This window comes from Lytechinus pictus, chromosome 12 (assembly GCF_037042905.1).
Source record: "Lytechinus pictus isolate F3 Inbred chromosome 12, Lp3.0, whole genome shotgun sequence".
In the NCBI taxonomy this organism is placed as follows: domain Eukaryota; kingdom Metazoa; phylum Echinodermata; class Echinoidea; order Temnopleuroida; family Toxopneustidae; genus Lytechinus; species Lytechinus pictus.
Genome location: NC_087256.1, coordinates 7,141,774 through 7,165,758, shown reverse-complemented (window position 1 = coordinate 7,165,758; position 23,985 = coordinate 7,141,774). Strand labels below are relative to the sequence as shown.

The window sequence follows — 23,985 nt, the reverse complement described above, 5'->3', positions numbered from 1 at the left end:
TTCCCTTGTAAAAAATGTCAGTTAAACATTTGAATAAAGATCTATTGAATTACAGGCACAGGAAAAAGTTGATGCATAATACTGCTGTCCCATGACAACAGGAGGCAATTTTTGTCTCGCTTGAACAAAGTTCACCAGAGACCTAGTGATCACTTTTCCTCTTAGTCTGTTGGTCTGTTACAAAAATGTTTAAGTTTTTGTTCAACTCAATCTCATTTCTTTATTTCTGCATGAATTATGTTCACACTCGGTTCATATGATCCTTGGGTAATACCACAATGAATGTATGTTTAACATGATGGAGTCAAAAGTCATCTAGGGATCAAAAGGTCAAGGTTTTGTTAAACTCTCATTTCTTTATTTCTGCATCACTTACGATCACAACTGGTACAAATGATCCTTAGGTGGTTTGCGAATTACCTTTTCTTACTTTTTTCTTGATTTGGGATATTTCTCTACGCTCTACATGTTGCTAAAAAAATGGGGCCCCTAATTTATGCAATATATACATTTCAACAGCAAGTAACTCTATACGTTTCCACATAATAAGGACACATTTTCCTCATTTACTAAGAATTTCATTCCACAGAGTTGCTTCCTTTTGTCAGGATGGCAGAATACATTCTCAGTAATCAAGTATCATTGCTTTTACCTATTTAAATCCACATTCGATCCAGGAATGAACCTTCTGAATTCAGCGCAGGAGGAGTATATCCACACGAACCATTACAAGAATGCCCTTACCACGGGGGCTGCGCATCTGTCATTGGTGGAATTGGCCAACCCAGGCATGCACTTCGATCACCCGTTCAGGGAGCTTTTCATATGGGCTGTTCTTTCCGACAGGTGATATACATTGTGATTGCTTTCACATTGCTTCAGTACACATGATAATTTAGATGTACAGTCAAAATGTGTCACGTGATGTGCAAACTTTGTTGCTCATGTAATGAGTGTATATCATTACCTGTTAAGACTTTCAATTTTGTATCATTCTCATCATGGCCTATGTCAATGTATGAGTGATTGAGAGTGATTTTCCTTTGCATCAATCATTTGCGAGATATTGAAATCACTGTAAGCTAACCATTTGACATATTGATAAGAATGACAATATATTTTCATTTATATAGCGCTCTTACAAAATAACATTGTTTCAAAGCGCTTTGCAGGATGATTTTGAACATGAAAAGATTAAGCATGGGAAGAGTATTGATTAAAAAGCAGAGTTTTTAGATTTTTCTTAAATATTTTTCAAAGATGGAGAAAGGCATATTGTTACCTTTATGAATTTAATATGTAAGTAATATAAGCCAATTACAGTTGTGTATTATTATCTTTTTCATATACATGCACTAATATATGTGTATTTTTCCATTTCATTGTTTTTTTTATATGATACTTATTTTTTAGACCAGAGATAGCTGCCTATCTGTGGGAACAGGTTGATGATCCCCTTAGTTCAGCTATTACCGCAAGTGCCATTCTAACCAGGATGTCAGATATTCAGATAAGTCTTCCATATTCAGACGATGATTACATCATCAATGCAAGGTATGTCTCATTGGAGGTTTTTTTAAATGTATTTTGTCTTCATTCAACAGGGTAGCCCCATCAGAAATAAAAATTAGCATTATACTAGGGGCCTCTGCATAACATAAAAATTGTAAGAGCATTACTTGGTGAATATTAACTATGAAAGATCAGTACAAATTTTGTAAGAAAATGTTCAAATTTTTATTTAAAAAAACCCATTTTATTGACAAATTTTATTGTGCACATATATTTCATTATTTTAAAATACAGAATTCGATTGAAATGGCAAAGCTTATATAATTTTTTAATTTGTGTTGTTTAGGAAATTTGAGCAGCTGGCCATTGGTATAATTGAAAAGTGTCATGAGGCTAATGAGGAAATGTCCCAAAAGTTGGTATCCTTTACCCAGACCAGATGGAACAAGTCTGTCATACACATGGCTGCAGAGAGCCACAATAAGGTATGTACATCTAAACTGATGATATCTTTTCAGTCAAGAGTCATTTTGATGACCAGGAACCTTATCCCATGACTAGCATCATTTGATGGCATGATTGGCTCTTGACAATTGCTCCTTTGTATTTTATTTCAACAAATATGGTAAAAGATAAAATAGGGTTATGGAGTATTCAGTTCACTGAGGTTTTTTAGTTAGTTTACCTTAAGTTAAGTGAAAATATTTCATTTCTTGAATTATGGAAAAATTCTGCTTTTTCTTATAGAACTTCTCACATCTGAAATTTGGAGGTGAAGGGGGGAGGGAGAGGGAAAATTGAACTCCTATGAAAGTGTTGTCTGAAAAAGCCCTGCTGAAATAAGATTATATATTTTGTTCTGTCAGAACAATTTGTCCAACCGCTTCCACCATATCAGTAATCGCCATTACCACAAAAATAATCACCATTATAAAATAATGGTAATCACCAGTACACTAACGGTAATCAACATTACAATAACGGTAAATCATCATTACGATAACGGTAACCACCATTACAATAACGGTAATCACCATTACAATAACGGTAATCACCATTGCAATAACGGTAATCACCATTGCAATTATGATAATCAACATTACAATAATGGTAATCACCATTTCCAATAAATCAAGTGTAAATAAATCTTCATGTTTATTTAACTCCTTTTCTTTGTCATTTTATATGAAGCATTACCATTTTTTGCTTGCTCTACAGGAATTTGTGTCACACCCATGCTGTCAGGGTTATGTCCATGCTATCTGGCTAAATGGTCTTGCTGCCAGGAACATCCTCATCCTCTTCACCCTCTTCTTCCCCATCTTGATTCCATATCTCATTGGCTTCAAGGAGATGGAGGAGGCAGTGAGTAAAGAATCGTCAAAGCTCAGCCTTTATCAAAAGTTCAGGATGTACTACAAGGCTCCCATCACCAAGTTCTACTATTTTCTGGTTAGTTCATTTGTTGAACCTCGTCGGTAAATGACAATTAAAACTTCTTTATTGATGGTAGCTGATTTTTTTTAAATAATGCAATAATATGTTAAATTTCTAAGAGACTTCTGATAAAGTAAATGTTTTGACATGTATATGCAACTATGATAATTAGAAGGTTGCACATGTTAATTGAATTAACTTATTGTGTATTGATACCTTTATAGTTTGTTCCATAATAATAAATAGCATATTCAGTTTTTCATGCACTTGAATGAATTGCACAGAATTTTACTATTCTCCACTCCAGTATATTCGCTTTGCCATGTAGATATGAGGGAGGTGCAGGGTAATGACGTTATCATGAATCCCTTGCTATTATTTCAGTCACCATGATAATTATGTAGTGTTTTTAGTCCATTGCTGTAGCACAAGTGCTGCAGGACCTGACAATATGTGGCTTACATGTTTTTATATATATATATATATATCTATGTGTAAAGTTATACATGTACAACAGCTTTGGCAACTCTTTTATTTAAATATTTAATTTCCTTACACATTTGTATACGTTCTCCCTTACGTGTACTGTATCAAAGCAATAGCTTTGATCCAGCTGAAGCATGGCGGCTTGTCATTGTTTGAAACCCACCTTCACCCGACAAAGGAAATTATAATTGGTATAGTGTCGAAAATCTGTCTATCTGACGGTCAATCGGATCGGGGTCGCCCTAGCCTCTAACCCGTCTCTGTGGTCTAGTGGATAAGGCACCGGCGTTCAAAGCTGGGGGCCCGGGTTCGATTCCCGGCAGAGACATTTTTTCGGCATCACCAATTTCTCCAAAGGGTAGATAGCTCTGGGGAACCTTGATTTAAGCTACGCCTACCATTGTTCTCTTCATCCATTTCTTTACTATATATATATATATATATCTATATATATATATCTATAATATATAAATCATATAGTAATTGTATTGAACAATTCTTAGATTTCGGCAGCTTCTTGATGCAGTGCAATACTTGTAAAAGTTGAGGCTACATGTTATATCAAAGCTGTTAATTTTTTTTTGTCAGATGAAAAATTGAAGAATATATAGTATATGTGTATTATAAAACACATTATTTTGTGAAGCATGCACCAGTATGATTTATTGTTTAAATATGTGCCCTCACTAATGACTTTCCATAGATGTATGTGGCAACTCAGCTGTTTCCAATAAATGTCTCGACAACCTATGTTTTTTGTTCCCCTCATTTCTACTTGCGATTGGTAATAACATTTATTCCAATGTGAGCATTTTGGAAGCCTCTTTATTTCATGATGAATCAACAAACAAAAGAATTCAGGTCTGTTCCTTATGAAAGCAATTAGATTATTTTACTGTTTACAATCTGTTTATTTTGATATTTTCAGGTGGCTTATGTGATGTTCTTAATGCTTTACAGCCTCTTCATCATGTTCTACTTCAGAGCTGAGCCTTCGCTTGTTGAATATATTGTTTTCACTTGGGTCATCAGTTTTGTAATAGAGGAATTCACAGAGGTAAGGGGGAAATTTGATTTATTGATTTATATTTATTTAACCCTTATTGCAAATTACATTCTCTTTGCTATGTAATACTCTGCATTCATTTTGATTTGAAAAATACATTTATACTCTGTATCATATATATTCATATTCAATAAATGAACATTTCATTAAATTCAAACAGTTTAGTGCTGGACCACAACAACTCTCTCCTTGTGATGTTATGTTCCATTAATGTATATCTTTAAATGTATGGTATTGAGTTAATTAGAACCATAAATTTGAAGATAAATCCAAGTTGTGGTTATGATCACAAATAGATTCTAACAGATCAAACAGAATTACCACCCAAGTGTTCATATGAATGAATGCATCAAAAAGTATTAGGTGCTGCCAAATGATTCTGATTTTTCCCTCCAAGCTGAGAAGTATTAGAATATGCCCATGTACAGTATACTTATCTGTGATTTTTAGCATTGTATCTTGTAATTTGCTGTTGAGCTAATTTTCATTACTTTACAACATTTCGCTTCCTTAATTCAAATCAAATTTGCAATGATTATTAAGATTTCCCCTTGCTTTTAAAGACTCTTTTAGATATTTTCTAACTTGTCTTTGATAGTTATGTATTATGGTATTAACATTCCATGAGTGTTACCTTCGATGTGAACTTACAATTATTCATTACAAGAAATGAAGTTTAAAAAATTAAATTCTAACCTTTTTGTATCCATCATCTACAAGTGCAAATGAATGCCAGATATTTGGCTTTAAATAAATAATAATGATAAGTGGCATTTTTTTTAATAACTTCTATTTAACTATTCAGAGGAGAAGAGGAATGTAAGAGAAAAGGGAAAATCATTCAAAATGTGACTTGGGCAAATATGTTTTAAGACAATTTTCAAATGGTTTCCCTTTCATATGGTGCTTAGATTCTCCTCAGCAACAGCGAGTTAACCATTAAGCAATGCTTCAAGGTTTGGTTCAAAAGCGGCTGGAATAAGTTTGATGTATGTGTCCTGGTTCCCTCCACCCTGGCCTTTGGTCTACATTGGTATCCTCCTGCTGTTGAAGTAAGCAGGTCCATCTACGCTGTAACCTGCATGCTATACTACGTCAGGGTTCTACGACTCTTCTCCGCCAGCACCCACCTTGGTCCCAAGATGGTCATGATTTGGAAAATGGTAAGCAATAATGCGGGGGGCCGATAACATAAATAATCATACACTCACTTAGCTCACATACACTTCACACCGGGAGAAAGTCCTACCTTTATCTTGTATATTCACTGCTCTCAGGACGTCTGCTATAGCCGGGGGCTGAATGTGGAGTTTCACTCTGAATGCAATGGCGTGTGTATATAGTTCAGTGTATGGTGCGGTACAGCTCAGCCTTCCCGCCGGTGGGTCAGGTGACTTGTAAACGCATGGGTGCATGTCGTCTGCTTAAACTATAATCCCCTTACACTATACTTCCCCCCACCCTAAAAAAATATGGGGGCCTATTTCCAATACAACTTAACATAACTTAATATACTTAACATTCTTAACGTAAGGTATAACTCAACCTAACCTAACATAAGGTGACCCTAAACATAAAATATACATCAACATACATTTGTTTTTCATCTTTTTTTTTTCTCATATCTTTTCTTTCTTTCTTTTTTTTTTTCGTATTCTTTAATCTCTTTTTTTTTCTGTAATATTTTCTTCTTTTGTAATCTTTTTCTTTTCTTTATCTTTGATCTTTTTTTCCTTTTTTTTTTTTTTTAAATCTTCTTCTGTGATCTTTTTATTTTCTTCTTTTGTGATCATTTTCTTTTCTTTATCTTTGATCTTTTTTTTTTCTTTTTCTTTTCTTACTCTTCTCTGTTCATAAACATAAATATAACACAAATACATAAATATATACATTGTACATCATTACCAATTGTAAAACATATTCTTACCTTGTCTCTTCCTTGACATAAATTAAATAAGCTCACTGCTATGTACCTAAGTAAAAATAAACAAATTTTTAAATCAATGAATACATACATATATATATAAAATATTGTTACTTATCTGATTTTCCAATTTCGACAAAAAGCATAACTAGTATATATAATAAGAATTGTAACTCATAGGCGTCCATTTTCTGTATGACATATATAAAGCATAATAAGGCCTATCATCTAACACATATAATACATATAACAAATACGACTTTTGTATATAAAATAAAGGCAGAGACAGGTGCGAGGGAGTAGCATTGCCCCTTTATTTGAGGCAGTACAGCTCCCTGGTGTTAATCGTCGTCTGATTGAGTAACTCTGGTAGAGGAACCCCTCAGATAGACGCCACCACCTGCCCGACATCGCCGATAAAGGCTTCTGTTTGCCAGCCGTGGCGAGGGCGGACGGGCAGGTAGGGGGCGTCTGTCTCGATCAGGAGACGATTTCCTGGAATGGACCGAATGCCAAGCCTCTTAAGCTTGGCATTCGCTCCATTGTAGTAAGAGGCGCTGCCCGTGACACCGAAGTACGCATAACGGAACGCTGACGTCGGCGAATAGCGTCGCGCGCCAGCTTGTGCACAGCACGAGGGATCGGCTCATTGCCGGGACGAGAGCCGATGGAGTACCAGGACTCTTCCGGTGGAGAGCCCTAGGAGCTGCTCCTGTGCCTCCCACTCAGAGTCCTCCGTGGACCAATCGAGGCCCAACTCCGACAGGCCTCTGACTCTCGGGTCGGCGAGAGCCGATCGCAGCGCCTCAATATAGTAACGCTTCAGGCCATAGGCCTGCTTCGGGTGGATGCCCACCGCCACTGCGTAGCCTTCAGGGAGTTCCTCGAATACCCTGTCGAGGAAGCCGGGGGCGGAGTATCTTACTGGATCACAAAAGTTCCATACCCCTCCGACTACCTCGACCGGGTGTAGAGGCTGTCCCTGAAGTTCAGTTTTTCCTTTTTTTATTTTTATGCGATCGGGATGAAAGTGTGCATCGAATGCTTGCAGTGGCCGTGGGCTCTCCCCCAAAGCTTCCTCTAACATTTTTGGGGTTATTCCCCACCCTCTTCCAATGGAGGGACACTCCACTGGATGGGGTGGTCTAGGCCAAGTGGGCAGTAGTCCACGGCCACGACCAACCCCAACCGTAAGGCCTCCACTGGTCGAGGGACCGGCATTTGTTCCCGGAAGCGGGCCTTGCGCCAGCTTTTTTGTCTTTTTGGCACGCTTGGCCCGTTCTTTTCTGCGCCTATTAAGCTCATGTTTTTTTTTAGCAAGCTCGGCCTCAGAGAACTCCTTCTTCCGAGCATCTGCCCCTGCTGGTGCAGGAGGCGGATCCTTGGAACGGGTCTCTGAGGCCTGCTGCGTACTTTCAATTTTTGTTGGTTCGGCTTCAGAGGGGGGCTCAGGAAGGGCCTCCTCTGGGGCCGAACCAACGTCTACCTCAATGTCGTTTAACTCCACCCCCGGTGGTAGCAGGATTTCCTCTCTCTCCATTTTCTCTCTGTATGGGAAGAGAAGAATGATGCACAAATGGGGGGGGGAGAGAATTTGGGGAAGGAAAAGAAATATAAACGTGGTTATTAGACGACTTATCATAATACATTCGTTTAGAAATATTCTACCTCCTCTTAGTACAGGGGGGGCAAAACCATTTCACGTTTTCTAATCCTTCCGTCTCTGTGATACCAATGCACGCTCCGTGGTACCATTCATTGCATTCGTCGCAACATATCATCAGAGAGCCATCATCAGGCTTCCGGCAGAAACAATATAGTTTGTCTTTGCCGGGAGTCTCAATAACCGCCTTACTCTGATCCGTACACTTTTTCAAGCGGTCACTTTTTCAAGCGGTCGTGATTGTAAGTGGCTATTGTTTTTCTGAAGGCCACTCTGTAAAGATATGGGGACCTCTTCTCTACGATGATCGCCAGGGGGGTTTAACTTACGAGATTTCCCCTTGGCACAGGCCGTGTCTCTAATGTAGACACGATCATTTACCTCGAATTCCCGAGTGTATTGTTTGATATCGTAGTCTCGTTTCATCTTGCGCTGAGCAGATTTGATTGCAGCCCTAGCTGAAATATGAGCATTACGCATTGTACAAGTCAACTCGGCCACATATTCTTCTTTGGTCTGCTCTTGAGCGGGTTGAGGAACAGAGAATACGAGATCAGAGGGTAGATTAACCTCCCGACCAAGCATTAGCTTGTTAGGGGTAAATCTAGTTGTACGATTTACAGAGGAGCGGATAGCACCTGCGATCTGCTGGAGATGCCTGTCCCAGTCCCTTTGTGACTTTGAGACGTAGCATCGCACTGCATCCATCACGGTCCTATTTGCCCTCTCAACTTGAGAATTTGCTTGGGGGCGGAATGCGGTCGTTTTTGACTTGTGAATATCACAAGTGTCCTTGAAAGGTGTACTCTCAAAATTTCTGCCCTGATCCGTGAATATTTGAAATGGATATCCAAACCGGCAGAAAAAACTGCTCACTGCTGCATGAGCTGTCATCTCTGCGGTTTGGGAAGGCAAAGGTACGCATTCCACCCATTTGGTAAATTGATCTACCATAACCAGGATGTTTTCATTACCATTTGTTGTCTTTGGTAGTGGGCCCATGAAGTCAAGATGGACACGTTCCATGGGGGCGCTCGCATGAAAACTTTTCATAGGATGCCTCCCAGGGCGGGTCGCTTTCTTGTTCTGATTGCAAGTTGCACACCTGGCTATGTAAATGCGAATATCTTCTGACATGCGATACCAATAATTCTTGGACTTTAGCTTAGCCCGAGTGCGATTGATTCCAGCATGCCCTGCTGAAGGAGGGTCATGATTCAGCCGAATGATGTCATGCCGTAGTGATTCTGGAATCACTATAACATCACCTACATCCTTCTTCATCCAGATAACTCCTTCTTTGAAATAGAAGAGTTCTCTGTTCGTCAACAAGAACTTTCCCTCTGGCGGGAGGAGAAACAGAGTCCCTTCATCCAGTTCTTTCTTGTTGGTTAACCACTCACGAAGGGGCACGAGAACCTGGTCTATTTCTTGCTCTTGCTTGACTAAATTGTCAGAAGGCGGTTCCTCTGCCACCTCAGTTGGGTCAACTGAGATACTTCGGATCTCAAATGAGTTGACCTTGTTGAACAATATTTCCATGTGCGTGACAGGGAAAGTTTCTTAAACAGCCACATTCGAGACCCTTTGGCTTTGACTTAATGGCACAACATCATCGACACAGTCGACAAAGTGTGCCCATCCTTTGTGTCTCTTGGTACAATATGAACACCCACCACACGGCAAATCCTGTAGTCGCACACCATGCTCATACCCTTCACACACTCATTCTGTATCAGGAATGCGCGAAAGAGAATCTGCATTAGAGTGCCGCCTACCGGGCCGGTGTTCGATGATTTGCATATTGTACTGCCCTAACTCCTCCAGCCAGCGAGACAGCTGTCCTGTCGGCGTTTTGAAGTTGAGCAGCCATGTTAGGCTGCCATGATCCGTTCTGACAGTAAATGGCCTACCTAAAAGGTAATGCCTATAGTGTCTGCAAAATAACACCAACGCTAAGAGCTCGCGGCGAGTGACACAATAAAAGAGTTCTCTGTTCGTCCACAAGAACTTTCCCTCTGGCGGGAGGAGAAACAGAGTCCCTTGGTGTGTGAGGTATTGACAAGAATGTATCCGGAGTAAGGTCGGCCGCCTCCCTCGCGTGTAGAATGCGGTTGGCGGTGGCCATACCCACTCCGGGCAGACTCATCAATTCCTCAGACGAACAAAAGTTGATTTTGATTCTTGAAATGTTGCTCGCCATCTTGATGTAGAAATTAATCAGTAACAAAAAAGACTCACAATAGTCAATTGAAAATAAATTTGGGACAAATTAAATTCCAAAATTGAACTGTAATTAACCAAAAATTATCCTGCAGACTACTTTGTCTTGCGGATAAAATCAAAATAAATCTGGGACAAAATTAACTTTAAAAAAATGAAAGAGAAATTAGCAGAACTAACCTCAAAATATCCTGAGAATGTAATCAAATTAAAATCCAGAGGCTACCTTGCCTAAAAAATAAAATTCCTGTATGATTTAATTCTTAGGAGAGAAAAGAAAAAAATGCAAACAACCGAATGCTCACTTGTTCGAAGAAAGATATGAAATATAGGAATAATTTCAAGCCAATAAATTATTTAATTATATATGTATACTATTTTTTTTTTTTTTAAACAAAAGTTTATATTTACAAGTACAATAATTGTTTCAATAGAATTTAATCAAATTCAATAGAATTCAAAAAAATGGAATAATGAGTATATCTATATACAATTTATTTAAATATATACAGAATTTATTTAATTGTACAATTTCTAATTTATTGATTGAATGTGGATTTAATACAAATGTCAGCAGCACAGCTCACAGCATTCACTCAACAGCAGCAGCAGCAACAATACAACAGCACAGCAACAGCAGCAAAATATATAATACAACAGCAGCAGCAACAAAATACAACGGCAGCAGCAATTAACAACAAAATATTCAATACAGCAGCAGCAGCAACAACAAAATAATTAATACAAGACTGAATTTCCTTATCTCCTGAGACGTAACCAAAAAATAATAAATTCCTAACAATTAAACAACAGCAGCAGCAGCAGCAAATTTCTGGTGTTTTCTCTCCAAAAAACACCCAGAAATATACAAAAATAAATCCTAACAACAACAGCAGCAGCAGCAGCGCGGCGGTCAAAGGAGAAAAGCAAATTCAGGCTTGTAATAAAATAATCAACTTACAACATCAATAATATTCAGCAATACATTCACACACACCACATCTAAACACAGTCAAACGCAATCAAAATTTCATCAAAGTCAATCACTTTCGGTGGCCACAAAAATATATCCTAACGGGGGAAGATTTAAATATAAGATCAAACAAAATATGTGGATATTTACCCTAAATAATGAAACGAACAATTGTCCCAAAATATCCGTTCAGCTCCTGAAGAGCTAGCCGCTGAATTGATTCAGGGCTTGCTACCAGTGCCGATCGGTAAAAAAATAGAGTAAATTTACGGAACTAAATATCAAACTTTTTCCACCAAAAAATGAAATCTCAAACTGAAATAATATGTTACTTGTTGTGTTATTTAATATTTTGGACGAAACAGAGTCAAACAGCTCAAATTAATAAAGAACTTAAAATTTTCAAGATGGCGGCGGCTTTTTTTATGTTCGGCCACGGCCAACGCAGATTCTGCAATTGGCGTTGGCTATGGCGAAGTAAAGAAAATGTTTTGCCGAAAATGAAATAAAAATCACTTTAATCCTCGTCGCCAGTAATGCGGGGGGCCGATAACATAAATAATCATACACTCACTTAGCTCACATACACTTCACACCGGGAGAAAGTCCTACCTTTATCTTGTATATTCACTGCTCTCAGGACGTCTGCTATAGCCGGGGGCTGAATGTGGAGTTTCTCTCTGAATGCAATGGCGTGTGTATATAGTTCAGTGTATGGTGCGGTACAGCTCAGCCTTCCCGCCGGTGGGTCAGGTGACTTGTAAACGCATGGGTGCATGTCGTCTGCTTAAACTATAATCCCCTTACACTATAGCAATTACATTTGATTGGATCTGATATTAAGTTCGCTTTATTACATGAATCAAACTTGGTAGCAATGGTGGGATATGCAGAGATGCCAAGCATAATTGCTTTGCCACCATTGACATGGATTCAAAGCATCTGTTATGGTATTATGGGATACAACCAAAATGTATGGGAAACCAAAACAAACAAAACAAAAATACTGGTGAGACCCCTTATTGATTTTTTTGTTTCCAACATGTACACACGCATGCTCATCTAAATTCTCTGCATTGAATATGAATGTGATCACTGTTGTATGTTGGAAATGTTGCACAGTATCCTTTAGTGGTCCCAGTTCCAGTAGGATATATAAGATATACACTATTAAACTGCATGGTAATCATTGATATGGTGGCAGCGGTGGGATGAATACCACCAAAATCCACTAGTACTGCTCTCAAATTTGATAATCATGCCTTTTTTTTGGGGGGGGGGTGTACAAAAGATTATAGAATTATTTAATATCACTCTTATCTTTCTAGATGAATGCAGTATATAATGTGTCTCTGTATTGGTCAGATCATGTTCAGAACTGTATGAATTCAAAATAGAGAATGAATGTTCAGTGTCATATTTTTTTGTATATTTCATACAGATGCAAGAGATGGTAGCATTTCTATCTATCTTGGCCATGTTTTTGCTTGGTTACGGTTTCGCTAGCCAATCGCTGCTCTTTCCTAATCAAGACATCAGTTGGTTTTCCTTCAAGAATGCCCTGTTAGTGCCCTATTTTCAGATTTATGGAGAATTGCATCTTGATGCTATACAGCATGGTAAGTATTCTTTCAAGTGTGTTAAAATTTATCCTCTATTTTCCCAGACACAATCCTAAATCATCAGGAAAAATGAGTGTTTGCGATTAGATGGATGATAGAGAATAAATTCTTTAAAAAAATATCAAATGAGATCAAATGATGATTTTTAAAGGTATCAATATTGACAATATTGCTGTAAAAGAAACCCAGATTTTTGTGAAGATATTTGCATATTGGTTTTATAAAGAAAAATTATAATGAGTGCAGAACAGGATAAAGATATTTTAGGAGAAAACTTTTGTAGCGCAACATAAAATGGATATTTCAAAAATATGTATGGTTGTATGTTAATTTAAGAAAGAGCCAAACAGCATTGTCACTTATAATGGAGAAAACATCAAATGTTTAGGTGCAATATAATTTGAAAGTTCTTTGAAGAAGCTAAGCATTTTCAAACAATGTTGCCTTTTTTTAGAGAGCTGTATAATGAAGAGTAAGAGTGAAACATTACAAAGCTCTGTCATTTATAATGATTTTGCTTTCTACTCTTTCCCCATACACCACTAGGAATAGATATAGAGGGCGCATTTATATAGCGCTTTATCAATCTACGACTGTTCAAAGCGCTTCACAATTATTCTTTCCCTGTCACTGGATTCATAGCATTTCAAGCAGCCTGTTCGGTGCACACTTGCTAAACCAACCACAATGACGGTTGTTTCCTGCCGGTACCCAATTAGCACCTGGGTGAGAGTGGCAAAGTGTGGATTGACGCCTTACCAAAGGGTGCTAGGCCATGGTGGGATTCGTAAACACAACCCTCTGATTACAAGGCGAGAGTCAGAACTGCTACACCATGGCACTTCCAAACATTACACATTACATTAATTACTCTACTGATTTGATATCCAATCTATGGGATAGTTTGAACCCAGATCACTAAGGGTACTCCGGTGGTCTAGTGGTTATGATGCTGGTCTAGTGGATATGACGCTGGTCTAGTAATCTAAAGGTCGTAGATTTGAATCCCACCCGGTCGGCCTGTGATTTTTTTCACTGCAGCCGAGCTCTACTTCACACAGAAGTAGTGTGTGTTTATCTTCTCGTGGTATTGTTGGAGACAAAATAAATATCATATTTGTTTTCTTTATCACCCATAAATTAATAATTCCATTGATATTTGATGTTTGTATTTAAGGTGAAATGGATGGCTGTGGAATGGAAGGAGGACACCCTTGTCCCACTGAGAACATGTTGGTGGTCTTCCTACTTGCCATTTACCTTCTGATTGGAAATGTCCTTCTATTGAACCTTCTTGTTGCTATATTCAGGTGAGAAATTGAACTATAGTAGAGAGATGGATAAAAAGAGGTGGAGAGAGGGGGAGAGAGAGATTGAGAGAAAGGGGGGGGGGAGAAATAACATGAAGGGGAAAGGAGAGGGACAAGGAAAGACATGGTAAGAAAAAGAGAGAGGGGCTGGAAGAAACAAATAATTATTGGAGAAGATATTTGAATAGAGAAGGGTACATGTATACAATGAGACGGGTTTAGAAGAGGGATGCTATTGTGAAAAAAGACACAGATTAAGCGAAGAAATGAAGAAACAAATGGGAAGAAAGATAGAAATTTCGGATAATAGAAGCAAGGGGAGAATAGACATAATGGAGTATTGGTTTTATAGAAAAAGGGAACAGGTTTTGTCTCGCCTGCATAGCAGAGCGAGACTATAGGCGCCGCTTTTGCGACGGTGGCGGCGGCGGCGGCGTCAACATCAAATCTTAACCTAAGGTTAAGTTTTTGAAATGACATCATAAATTATAATGTCTATGGACCTAGCTCATGAAACTTGGACTTAAGGTTAATCAAGTATTACTGAACATCCTGCCTGAGTTTCAGGTCACATGACCAAGGTCAAAGGTCACTTAGGGTCCATGAACTTTGGCCGTGTTGGGGGTATTTGTTAAATTACCATCCTAACTCTGAAAGTTTACGGATCTAGTTCATAAAACTTGGACATAAGAGTAATCAAGTATCACTGAACATCCTGTACGAGTTTCAGGTCACATGACCATGGTCAAAGGTCATTAAAGGTCAATGAACTTTGGCCGTGTTGGGGGTATTTGTTGAATTACCATCGTAACTCTGAAAGTTTATGGATCTAGTTCATAAAACTTGGAATATAAGAGTAATCAAGTATCACTGAACATCCCCTGTGAGTTTCAGGTCACAAAACCAAGGTCAAAGGTCAGTTAAGGTCAATAAACTTAGGCCATGTTGGGGTAATTGTTGAATTGCCATCATAACTTTGAAAGTTTATAGATAGAGTGAATGAAATGTGGACATGGGTGTAGTTGAAAAGTCTTAAGTCACCGTTCAAATGTCATTTATGGTCAATGAACGTGGTATTATGTCATATGAATGGTGTTTTTGTGAATGATTATTTTATAGTAGTTTTCAAAGTTAGCACTGCTGCGATATTAAAATCGCGTAATGCAGGCGAGACTGCCAGAGGCGTTCCACTTGTTATTAAAATAAATTTGGATAAAAAGGGGCGAAGATTACTGTCAATTGTGTACTAGTTTGTTATACATACTAACTATAAATGTGACACAAATAGTAAGTTTTCCCAATGTAGAATTAATGTGATTTTATAAATTGTCTTGAGCAGAAGTATTGCTACAATTATTGTTCAATTTTTAATAAAATTGATGTGATTGCTTAAGTCTTGCATTAGAGAGCACATATAAAAAGCAAAATTTAAGTTTTCAACATTTACTGATGAATAATACCATATTATTAATGAATTTTAGTGTTTTTGCTTTTAACCCTAAACTGACCGGGGGGGGGGGGGGTTGAATCAACCCCCCCTGAACATTTTCTACGATCATTTCGCCGTGCGAAAATTTTTTACCGCGCCACTCACAGAGTTTATACTTTCAAGTCTCGCGCATCTTTTGAAACCAAATTTGCGACGCTCGGGTACACGGTTCCGAATTTACTCAACATTTCGTAAGTGCATGTCAGACCAAAAATTGTTCCAAAACGTGATTTTGTGTACAAAGTCAATGCAAATTGAGTTTTCTCATCTTATTCATAAAGATATGATTATTTTTGCTTTAAACAGCTGAAATCAATTTATTTTAGCATAATTATGCTTCAAAAAGGTTGTGCAATACATCTGGTGAAAAAAACAAAGAAAAACAAAAGGTTGAAAAACAAAAAAATACATAAGAAATTCATAAAACAATAAAATACATAAGAAATTGATTTCCAAACCGAAGTTTTTTTCAATTGCAATTGTTCAGAATGCTACAAAGAATATTTTTACCAAAAATTAGCATTCTAGGAGCTTTATTTAGTGAATTAGAGCAAAAAGTATGATTTATGCATAAATTAGCATAATTAATTCATATAAAATAAAATCTCATTATTTTGGAAAATTTTACCATACAGCCTTGTAGATTACATCGCACACTACCAGCGTGCAAATTTTTGCGGCGCTCGCGTGATCGGCGGCCGAGATCTCAGGGGGGGGTTGAATCAACCCCCCCCCCCCCCCGGCCACAGAACAGCCAAAAAAGCCCGGCCTAGTTAGGGTTAATGAATGTGTGTTCACGCAACTATTACATGACAATTATTATAGGTTATCAATGATTATTGATAACACATTTTGCTAGAAAATTTTTCAATAATCTGGACAGATTTAGCAATTCCAAATTCAGAAGGGCTGAACATTATAAATTTTCAAGAAAATGGGATTCATTGGCCCATGCTAAAGACTACAAGAGATCATCACATTTACGATTTCAAATTGATTAATCAAACAAATATTTATGAAATGGAAGCTTTTTCAGTATTCTTGTTATCTCTGAACATCTTTCTTTTTTAACTGCAGTCGGATTTTCGAAGATATCCAGGCTAATTCTCTGGTGATATGGCGATTTGAGTACTACTTCTTGGTGATGGAGTTCAAAGACAAGTCATGGCTACCCCCTCCCCTCAATGTTATTTATCATTTCTACACATTACTCCGGTGGGTTTGTAGGTTCTGCATCAGAACTTGTACAGAGAAGAGTGACAATGAAGGTAAGTTCTTTTTTTCTGGTTCTTATTCCTTGTCTTATTGTTATTCTCCTATATTCTTCCTGATTTTTTTCTCCTCTTTTCATTCTTCCCTCTTCTCCATCATCTCCTACTTCTCTGATTGCTTCTGCCCTTCCTCCTTCTCCCCATCCTTCTCCTCTTCTTCCTTCTCCTCCTTCTTCTTCTCCTCCTCCTTCTTCTTCTCCTCCTTCTTCTTCTCCTCCTCCTTCTCTTCTCCTTTTCCTCCTCCTTTCCTCTTCTTCTTTCCCTTTCTTTTTCTTCCTTCCTCTTCTTCTTCCTTCCTCTCCCTCTCCTTCCTATGCTTCTTTTTATTCTTTCTCTTCTTCCTCTTTCTCATCTATTGCCTCCTCATCCTACTCCTCTTCTTCTGCTTACCCTTTCTCCTGCTCTTTCATCTTTCACTTACTCTTTCTGTAGTTTGAATATAATTTACTGTTTATGTATATATATTTCATTTTCATCAAATTACTTAAAGCAAGGTAGGTTATAAGTAGATTGCAGCTGTAAACTATCGCAACAGATTACTTCAAATCATGCATGCTTTAATGAATTGACTGTTTATGTCACTCTGTGCAGTTCATGAAAAGAGGAAGCTTGAAGAGATTAACCTACATCTGTTTGAGAGGGAGTGTGCGGCTGAGTTCAGGAGAGACCGGGCAGAAGATCAGGATGAGGATCTGGAGCAGAGAATGGAGCGCATGGAGAAAAAGTAAGTTCATCCTTTATTTTGTCATGCATATCATCACTATTGCTATGACATTCCCTTAATAGTCATACTTCATTTTTATATAGCACTATATACAGAGCTTCCAAGTCTCCCGGATCCTGCGGGAGAATACTGGATTGCGATCCAATCTCCCGTTCTCCCGACCCCATGCCAAAATCTCCCGGATAATCAGGATTTTTAGCTGTTAAATTGTAAAATTCATACAAACGACTGTTTAACGAGTCAAGCATGTTCAACTCCCGAACACCCACGTGGAACCTCCTTATCACATTTTCATTTTACCCAGTAACTTCTACCAGTTTTTGTATAATCGTACATTGATTTCCCATGTAAATGAAGATAATTTTACTGAACGACTGGTGAAGTAGTCTAACAAGCCATTTTATTTCCGGGTTCTGCAATGTGTGATGAAAACTCTTCAGCGGTACTCTATGCACATGGCCCCCGATGCACCCCGGCGGGGCTCCAGCCGGCCGCGCTGAGCCAGGAAGCTCCGAGAAGGAAAGTTCACGAGCACTGCGAGGCATTTTTCGTAAGCTTGCGTGCGCCTTATTCGAGCTGAAACTGTGGATCAATGATGGGATTAACAAGTGGATTACTTTTACACCTCGACTTTCAGTTTCAGGAATAATTTTATTGACAATCCTAAAAAATTAGAAGCAAAGTGGAGATTTTTTCGCCTACTTTCACTTGGGTTGATCGGATTCGAACATTTTCTCTTTCGTGAGTGAGCTAGCCTGGCGCTGGCTCAGTGGCTGGCTGAGCTGTGCGAAGCACGCCCCGTCCCATTTATCCACACTACAATCGCATCGCCAGTGACCATGGAGATCATGGAGATGGAGTCATCCAAGACCAAGACGACAAAATACTTGTCGAAGTATAAAGATACTTTTCAAGCAGAATGGGACTGTGTGACAGTTTTCACAGGAATCCCTCAGAGACTTTCAACAGTCCACATATAAAGCTCATTTTGATTAACCATGTTTACCAATACTGCAGCCCCTTCCCCCTCTGGCCAATTAAAGGTATTTTCATGTTGAATGTATTCTTTTATGAATTAGTTAAAAAATCTACTGTATTGCCTGAAGTGTATATTTTATAGTCAATGACAATTCATGAATTCTCTCTAATGTGCATTTCATCTATCAGAATTTTTTTGATGGTTTACTTTAGACAGCTGTCGGTTACTATCAAATGTTGTTTCTTAATGTGTTTTGCTACCCAAAACTCCCATCCGTGGGACAACGTTCCGCCGCTCCCTCACAAAATCATACCTCCGCGAAATCTACTGGATTCTATCATCCCAATGTTGGCAGCTCTGTATATAATACATTGGGGCATTGTCTCCAAGAACTTTACAGATTATTACTACCAATGTCATTTTGTTGTCAGGATACAATGCAAGCAGATTGTCCACTCCCTGGTAAGCATTATAACAATTAGTACTCAAACTACTGATGTTATATGATGTAATTTTTGTGTTGAAAATCCATCATGTCTGTAAGCTAACCCATTGACTACTAAATTCTGTAATTCCCAAAGGCTGTATACAAAGGCCAACTGGTTCTGGTAGGAAGAGGTTAAGTGTTCTTTGCTGAGTGGAGGGTCTATCCGATATGCCTTGTTTCAATAAGATTATGATCATTTCTTTTTTTTTTCATTATAGGATTGATGAATTGGGAGAAGCTATTTCACATCTTATTCCAAAGGAACATAGCATAAAGTCAGAAGTGCACAGGAAAGAATCAACCGCCAAGCCTCCATCATCTATGCCTGCCCCAAAGCGTGACAGCTCTGTCACTTCTCCGGTTAGAAAGGAACTTGATTTCAACACTCCTTCGTCATCTCTGACAGCAAGTAACTTCAAAGAGGCAAGTGCCTCCCATGCAGGACAAAGTGCAGGAGCTGGTGATGTGCATGAAGGAAGGAAGAGGTTTGTAGAGCAGATGAATAATATGAATGACTTCCTCCAACGATCTCAATCAGGTTCAAGAACACCATGCATCCCACCGCTGCCACAGTCTTCAAGGTCACCCCTGATCCTTTCAGGTGACTCTCAGCTCTCACAGTCTGAGATGCAGTCTTTCATGAACCTTATGCAGCAGAACCCAGCCTGGAATGCCATCGGCAGACAGCCGGTAAATCATGACGCCAATGACGGCAGCGATAACTACGTCCTGGAGCACACCATCATTGAATCTCCAACCATATCTGAGATGAGTGTACGTTCACCACCAGAAGGCGGTGACGTCCCACGAAGCAACAGCAGACCAAAGAGCGCGTCGAAGAAGAGGCGGAAAAAGAAGCGTGTGGCACCAGAGTCAAAGGAAAGCTCAGCGGATGCTTGGTCAGTTTCCAGCAATGAGTACAGTCCCAGAGGATCAAGGACACCCTCATCAACGGTCAGTCATACCCATAGCTACCCAGCTTGGTATCAGAAGTCAGCGTTTCCGACAATTAGAGAACAAGCTGATGAGGAGCAAGAGCAACAGCAATTGAAAGACTGAAGACTTTGGTATTCAGATTGTAACATTCCATCCATATCAGCTGAAGAATGATGTATGGGCATCAGATTTATTACCTCATGCAATCATATTTATGTCTTTCTTAATTACTTTGCAACAATCATACTTGTCACCTTGATGTAAATATAGCATAAGAGATGAATATTTGTGTTTTAATAACTTGATGTTTTAGATATCATTTTAGATGTATCTTTGGTATACTGTGGCCAAATAATTGTTCCATTTTCACATTGTAAAGCAAATTTCCTCTCTTTCCACTCTCGCAGTTTCTTTAATAACTTATTGATCAAGCTGATGTTTGTATATTGCAGCTGACTGACAGTGTGTGTTTGATTGTCATTCATATTTTTTGTCATTCATATTTTTTATCATTCAATTTGAAGTCAATCATATATTTTCTTTTTTTCGATGATATACTATTTGTAAAGTAATCTTTCAAACGAATACTTTCCTTTGTGCAGCTGTCTCATAATCACTGTTAAGCAAAAATACAGCAGTTAAATTTGATAGCTTCATAATAAAATTATGGAATGGTTGGAGAATTAATAAAGAGAGTGTAAAATGAAATGTATTCAAAAGAAATCAATTTTGGCTATAAATATGTTCATATTTTCACAAAGCCCGTGGGCATGATTTATTGGTGAAGATTATTTAGACTTTAAAAGGGGGTTTTGCAAAATTCTCTCACAGTTTTTCCAGAGTTTTACCCCAGAGAGGTTTTATCTCTGTTTTTTTTCAGCTGGTCTGACTTGTCGCATAATAAGGGTCGGACAATAATTGTGGAAATCATTGTCTTAGGGCCCAGTAACAGCATTATAGAAAAACCATATAAACAATGCCCCCGGACAATGCCAGTTTAAAATTTACACAGATTACAACTATGCTCTTATACATGGATATATGCAATACATATTTTTGTCAAGTGAGGTTGTAGTCTGTGTAAAATTTTGAAGGGGTTATGTTTAAATGGTGTTTCCATAAGTTCCAGTAATTGTAATGAAGATATACACTTTCTTGCTCACCATGTAAAGAAGCTGATACATTCCAGATTTGATTAAGCTAAGTTCAGAGAAATTATGCACTGTCAGTTTTATCCCTTTATTTTGAACAGTAAAAAGATTTGCAAACACCAAGCACAGTATTTTTGTATACAGTTGGTATTGTTTTAAAGTATGAACAGTATTTCTGTGTGCTGCATGAAGTGTAACAACGTTTTGATTGTTATTGGATTCTGAAAAGTTTGCTTTTTAATATGAATTGTGACACATTTCATTCAATGGACTGGACTAGATTTAGCCCTTTACTTAAAATAACAAGAAAAAATGATTTTTAAAGTAATATTGGGAAAAGTATAGCTCAGTCGGTAGAGCGGGGGACTCGTATTGCGGTGACCCGGGTTCGATTCCCACTTGGTGCGCTAGTGCCCTTTGGTAAGGCATTAATCCTCAGTACCAGGTCCTTCGGAGGGGACCTTAAGCCGTCGGTCCTCTGGTTGCTTGCTTACAAGCATTCATGCTTTCTTAGCAATCAGGTAAAAAAAAATCACCACCAATACTGAAAGAATGAATTCATTGTTTTTTAATCTGGTGCATTTAAAAAAAATCCATCATTTCAAAATTCTGCATATTTTGTGGATCAAATTTGTCTTAAATTGCCTTTACCACTTTTTTTTCGTATAAATATTTTAAGTTTCATGTTGACATGCATCAATTGGCTCAATCCCTCCAAACAATATATGAAGGGCTATTCTCTGATTTTTTTTTTTCATTTTCACAAATTTCTAAAACATGGTAAATGACTGAATTGTCGTAGAATGTGATATACTAGGCCAATTTCAATGATCTTAGTATCACTTATTAAAAGTTAACATTTAAAGGCAATGTACTCAAATTTCACCATCCCTCTTTTCTGGGTCACCAAATATAATTTGGTTTACAGTATTAATTTATTACATTGTTTTCCTTGTTGTTTGCAATATTTGTTGTAATCATGACTAGCATGAAATTAATTGATTCCAGTCTTTAATCATGTAAAGAAAAGTAACTGTATTTATTTATTGTGTGTGGGCACACAATCATTTAGAATTGTTACATCAAATCAAATCACATGTATGAGTAATATCTGGTGGGGCTTGCAATTATAGAATATTGCATTACTTCAGAACGAAAAGTTTGAACACTGCAAATTTGGTCTCCATAGATGTTCTAGACTCAATGCATATAGTCATGAAACAATATGTTGATTGCTTTGCCCATGATGGACATAAGAAACAGTGTAGGAAGGGTTGGGGGCTTTACAGTCTTGATAGTTTACGTGTAGTTAAGGTTAGGGCTCATTCAGATATGGTTTGGCAAAGCTTAGCAACAATTTGTTCAAAGTCAATAGGATATGAGGTATCGATGTAAGATGGAGCAGAGGTAAGAAATGCTTTGTATGTCACAAGGTGACCAAATAAAATCAAACAAATTCCTTGTGGAAGCTAGCAAACATGTTTTTTCAGATATGCACTGTACTCCTTGCATTATTGTGTCTTACTATGTTATAATGAAATCATTATGATGTAATGTAATCTGGGGAATTTTTCTGACTGAAGTATGTAAGTGGGATGAATTACATATATTTCTGAACAGTGAAAATATGTTTTGAAGCTTTTTCAAACTACATGTATATCTGAGCTGAACGAGGCGTGAAGGTCCTGAATTCACAAAGGTAAATTCATTATTAGAATGGAATAATAACTAGTGAATTAGTAGAGCAAAATCTCATGAGTTTGAAATTGTATTTTCATGTGAAATATTACATGAGTGAAGTATAATGTCACCCCCTCATACACTGACAGAAACTGGAAAAAAAATCATTTCCAATTTCATTTATGAATTTCATGAAAGTGTTTTAGTATGCAACATGAAAAACACACAGGTTCCCTCCAAATTTTAAGAAAAATGCATTCAATAAGAATTATGTGGCTTAAATCTTATAAAATCCAAAAATCTGATCCTTGATTATTAGATGATGAATTTATTTTCCAAGTGAAAGGATCAGTATTTGAAAATGTAGTGTAATTAATAAAGCAATCATCTTGGAAAAACCTTTCTTCCGAGCAATGCACTTGCCTGTCAGTTTGTGAAATAGGCAGAGGGATGATGTGTACATTTCCACCGTATTCCTAGGAGCAGGTCCAAGCTATTACCCCTTTGGAGGATAATTTAATTTCAAAGCCACTTCACACATTTTGGCTTAGTGGTATTTCATATTATATGTGTACCTTTGTATGTGTTGATTTTTTGGTGATCAATGGAAGTTGTAATAATTATAGACCAGGGATCGGCCGTTTCGTAAGGGACTTGCAACTATTTAAACTTTGCTATTACGTGGACACATTGATTGTGATTTGATTGGCTGTTACCCATGGTAGTTGCCATTATGTCAAAGTTACAAGTGGGCCCCATCTTACAAAGAGTTATAATTGATCCAATCAATCATAACTATGGAAATCCATCAGTGTCATAATTTTTTCTACAGGAAATTTGCAAAATGTTCTTCATAAAGAAAGGAGATCACACCAAATTGTCAAGAAATCAATGAATTTATGGATATACATTCATATCTAGAATTTTTGAAAATAAACATGCATTTTATATGTTGACTTTGCTGGCTTTCCAGAGTTGCGATTGATTGGATCAATCACAACTCTTTGTAAGACGGGGCCCAGTTGTAACTCTTTATGAAATGGGCCCCAGGT

The 23,985-nt window shown here is 37.8% G+C and overlaps 1 protein-coding gene across 1 annotated transcript in view; it reads left to right on the top strand.

Annotated features, from left to right (window-relative positions):
- LOC129273250 (transient receptor potential cation channel subfamily M member 1-like) overlaps positions 1 to 21,416 on the top strand; it is a 28,058-nt gene extending 6,642 nt beyond the window's left edge. The window contains exons 8-18 of the mRNA XM_064107440.1: positions 678 to 846; positions 1,414 to 1,554; positions 1,859 to 1,997; positions 2,731 to 2,964; positions 4,364 to 4,492; positions 5,413 to 5,664; positions 12,726 to 12,903; positions 14,084 to 14,216; positions 16,783 to 16,973; positions 17,568 to 17,700; positions 19,385 to 21,416. Of these exons, the coding sequence (XP_063963510.1) occupies positions 678 to 846; positions 1,414 to 1,554; positions 1,859 to 1,997; positions 2,731 to 2,964; positions 4,364 to 4,492; positions 5,413 to 5,664; positions 12,726 to 12,903; positions 14,084 to 14,216; positions 16,783 to 16,973; positions 17,568 to 17,700; positions 19,385 to 20,225 (2,540 nt within the window). The 3' untranslated portion in view covers positions 20,226 to 21,416. The remainder of the gene's footprint in view (positions 1 to 677; positions 847 to 1,413; positions 1,555 to 1,858; positions 1,998 to 2,730; positions 2,965 to 4,363; positions 4,493 to 5,412; positions 5,665 to 12,725; positions 12,904 to 14,083; positions 14,217 to 16,782; positions 16,974 to 17,567; positions 17,701 to 19,384) is intronic.
- Positions 21,417 to 23,985: the final 2,569 nt, after the last annotated feature.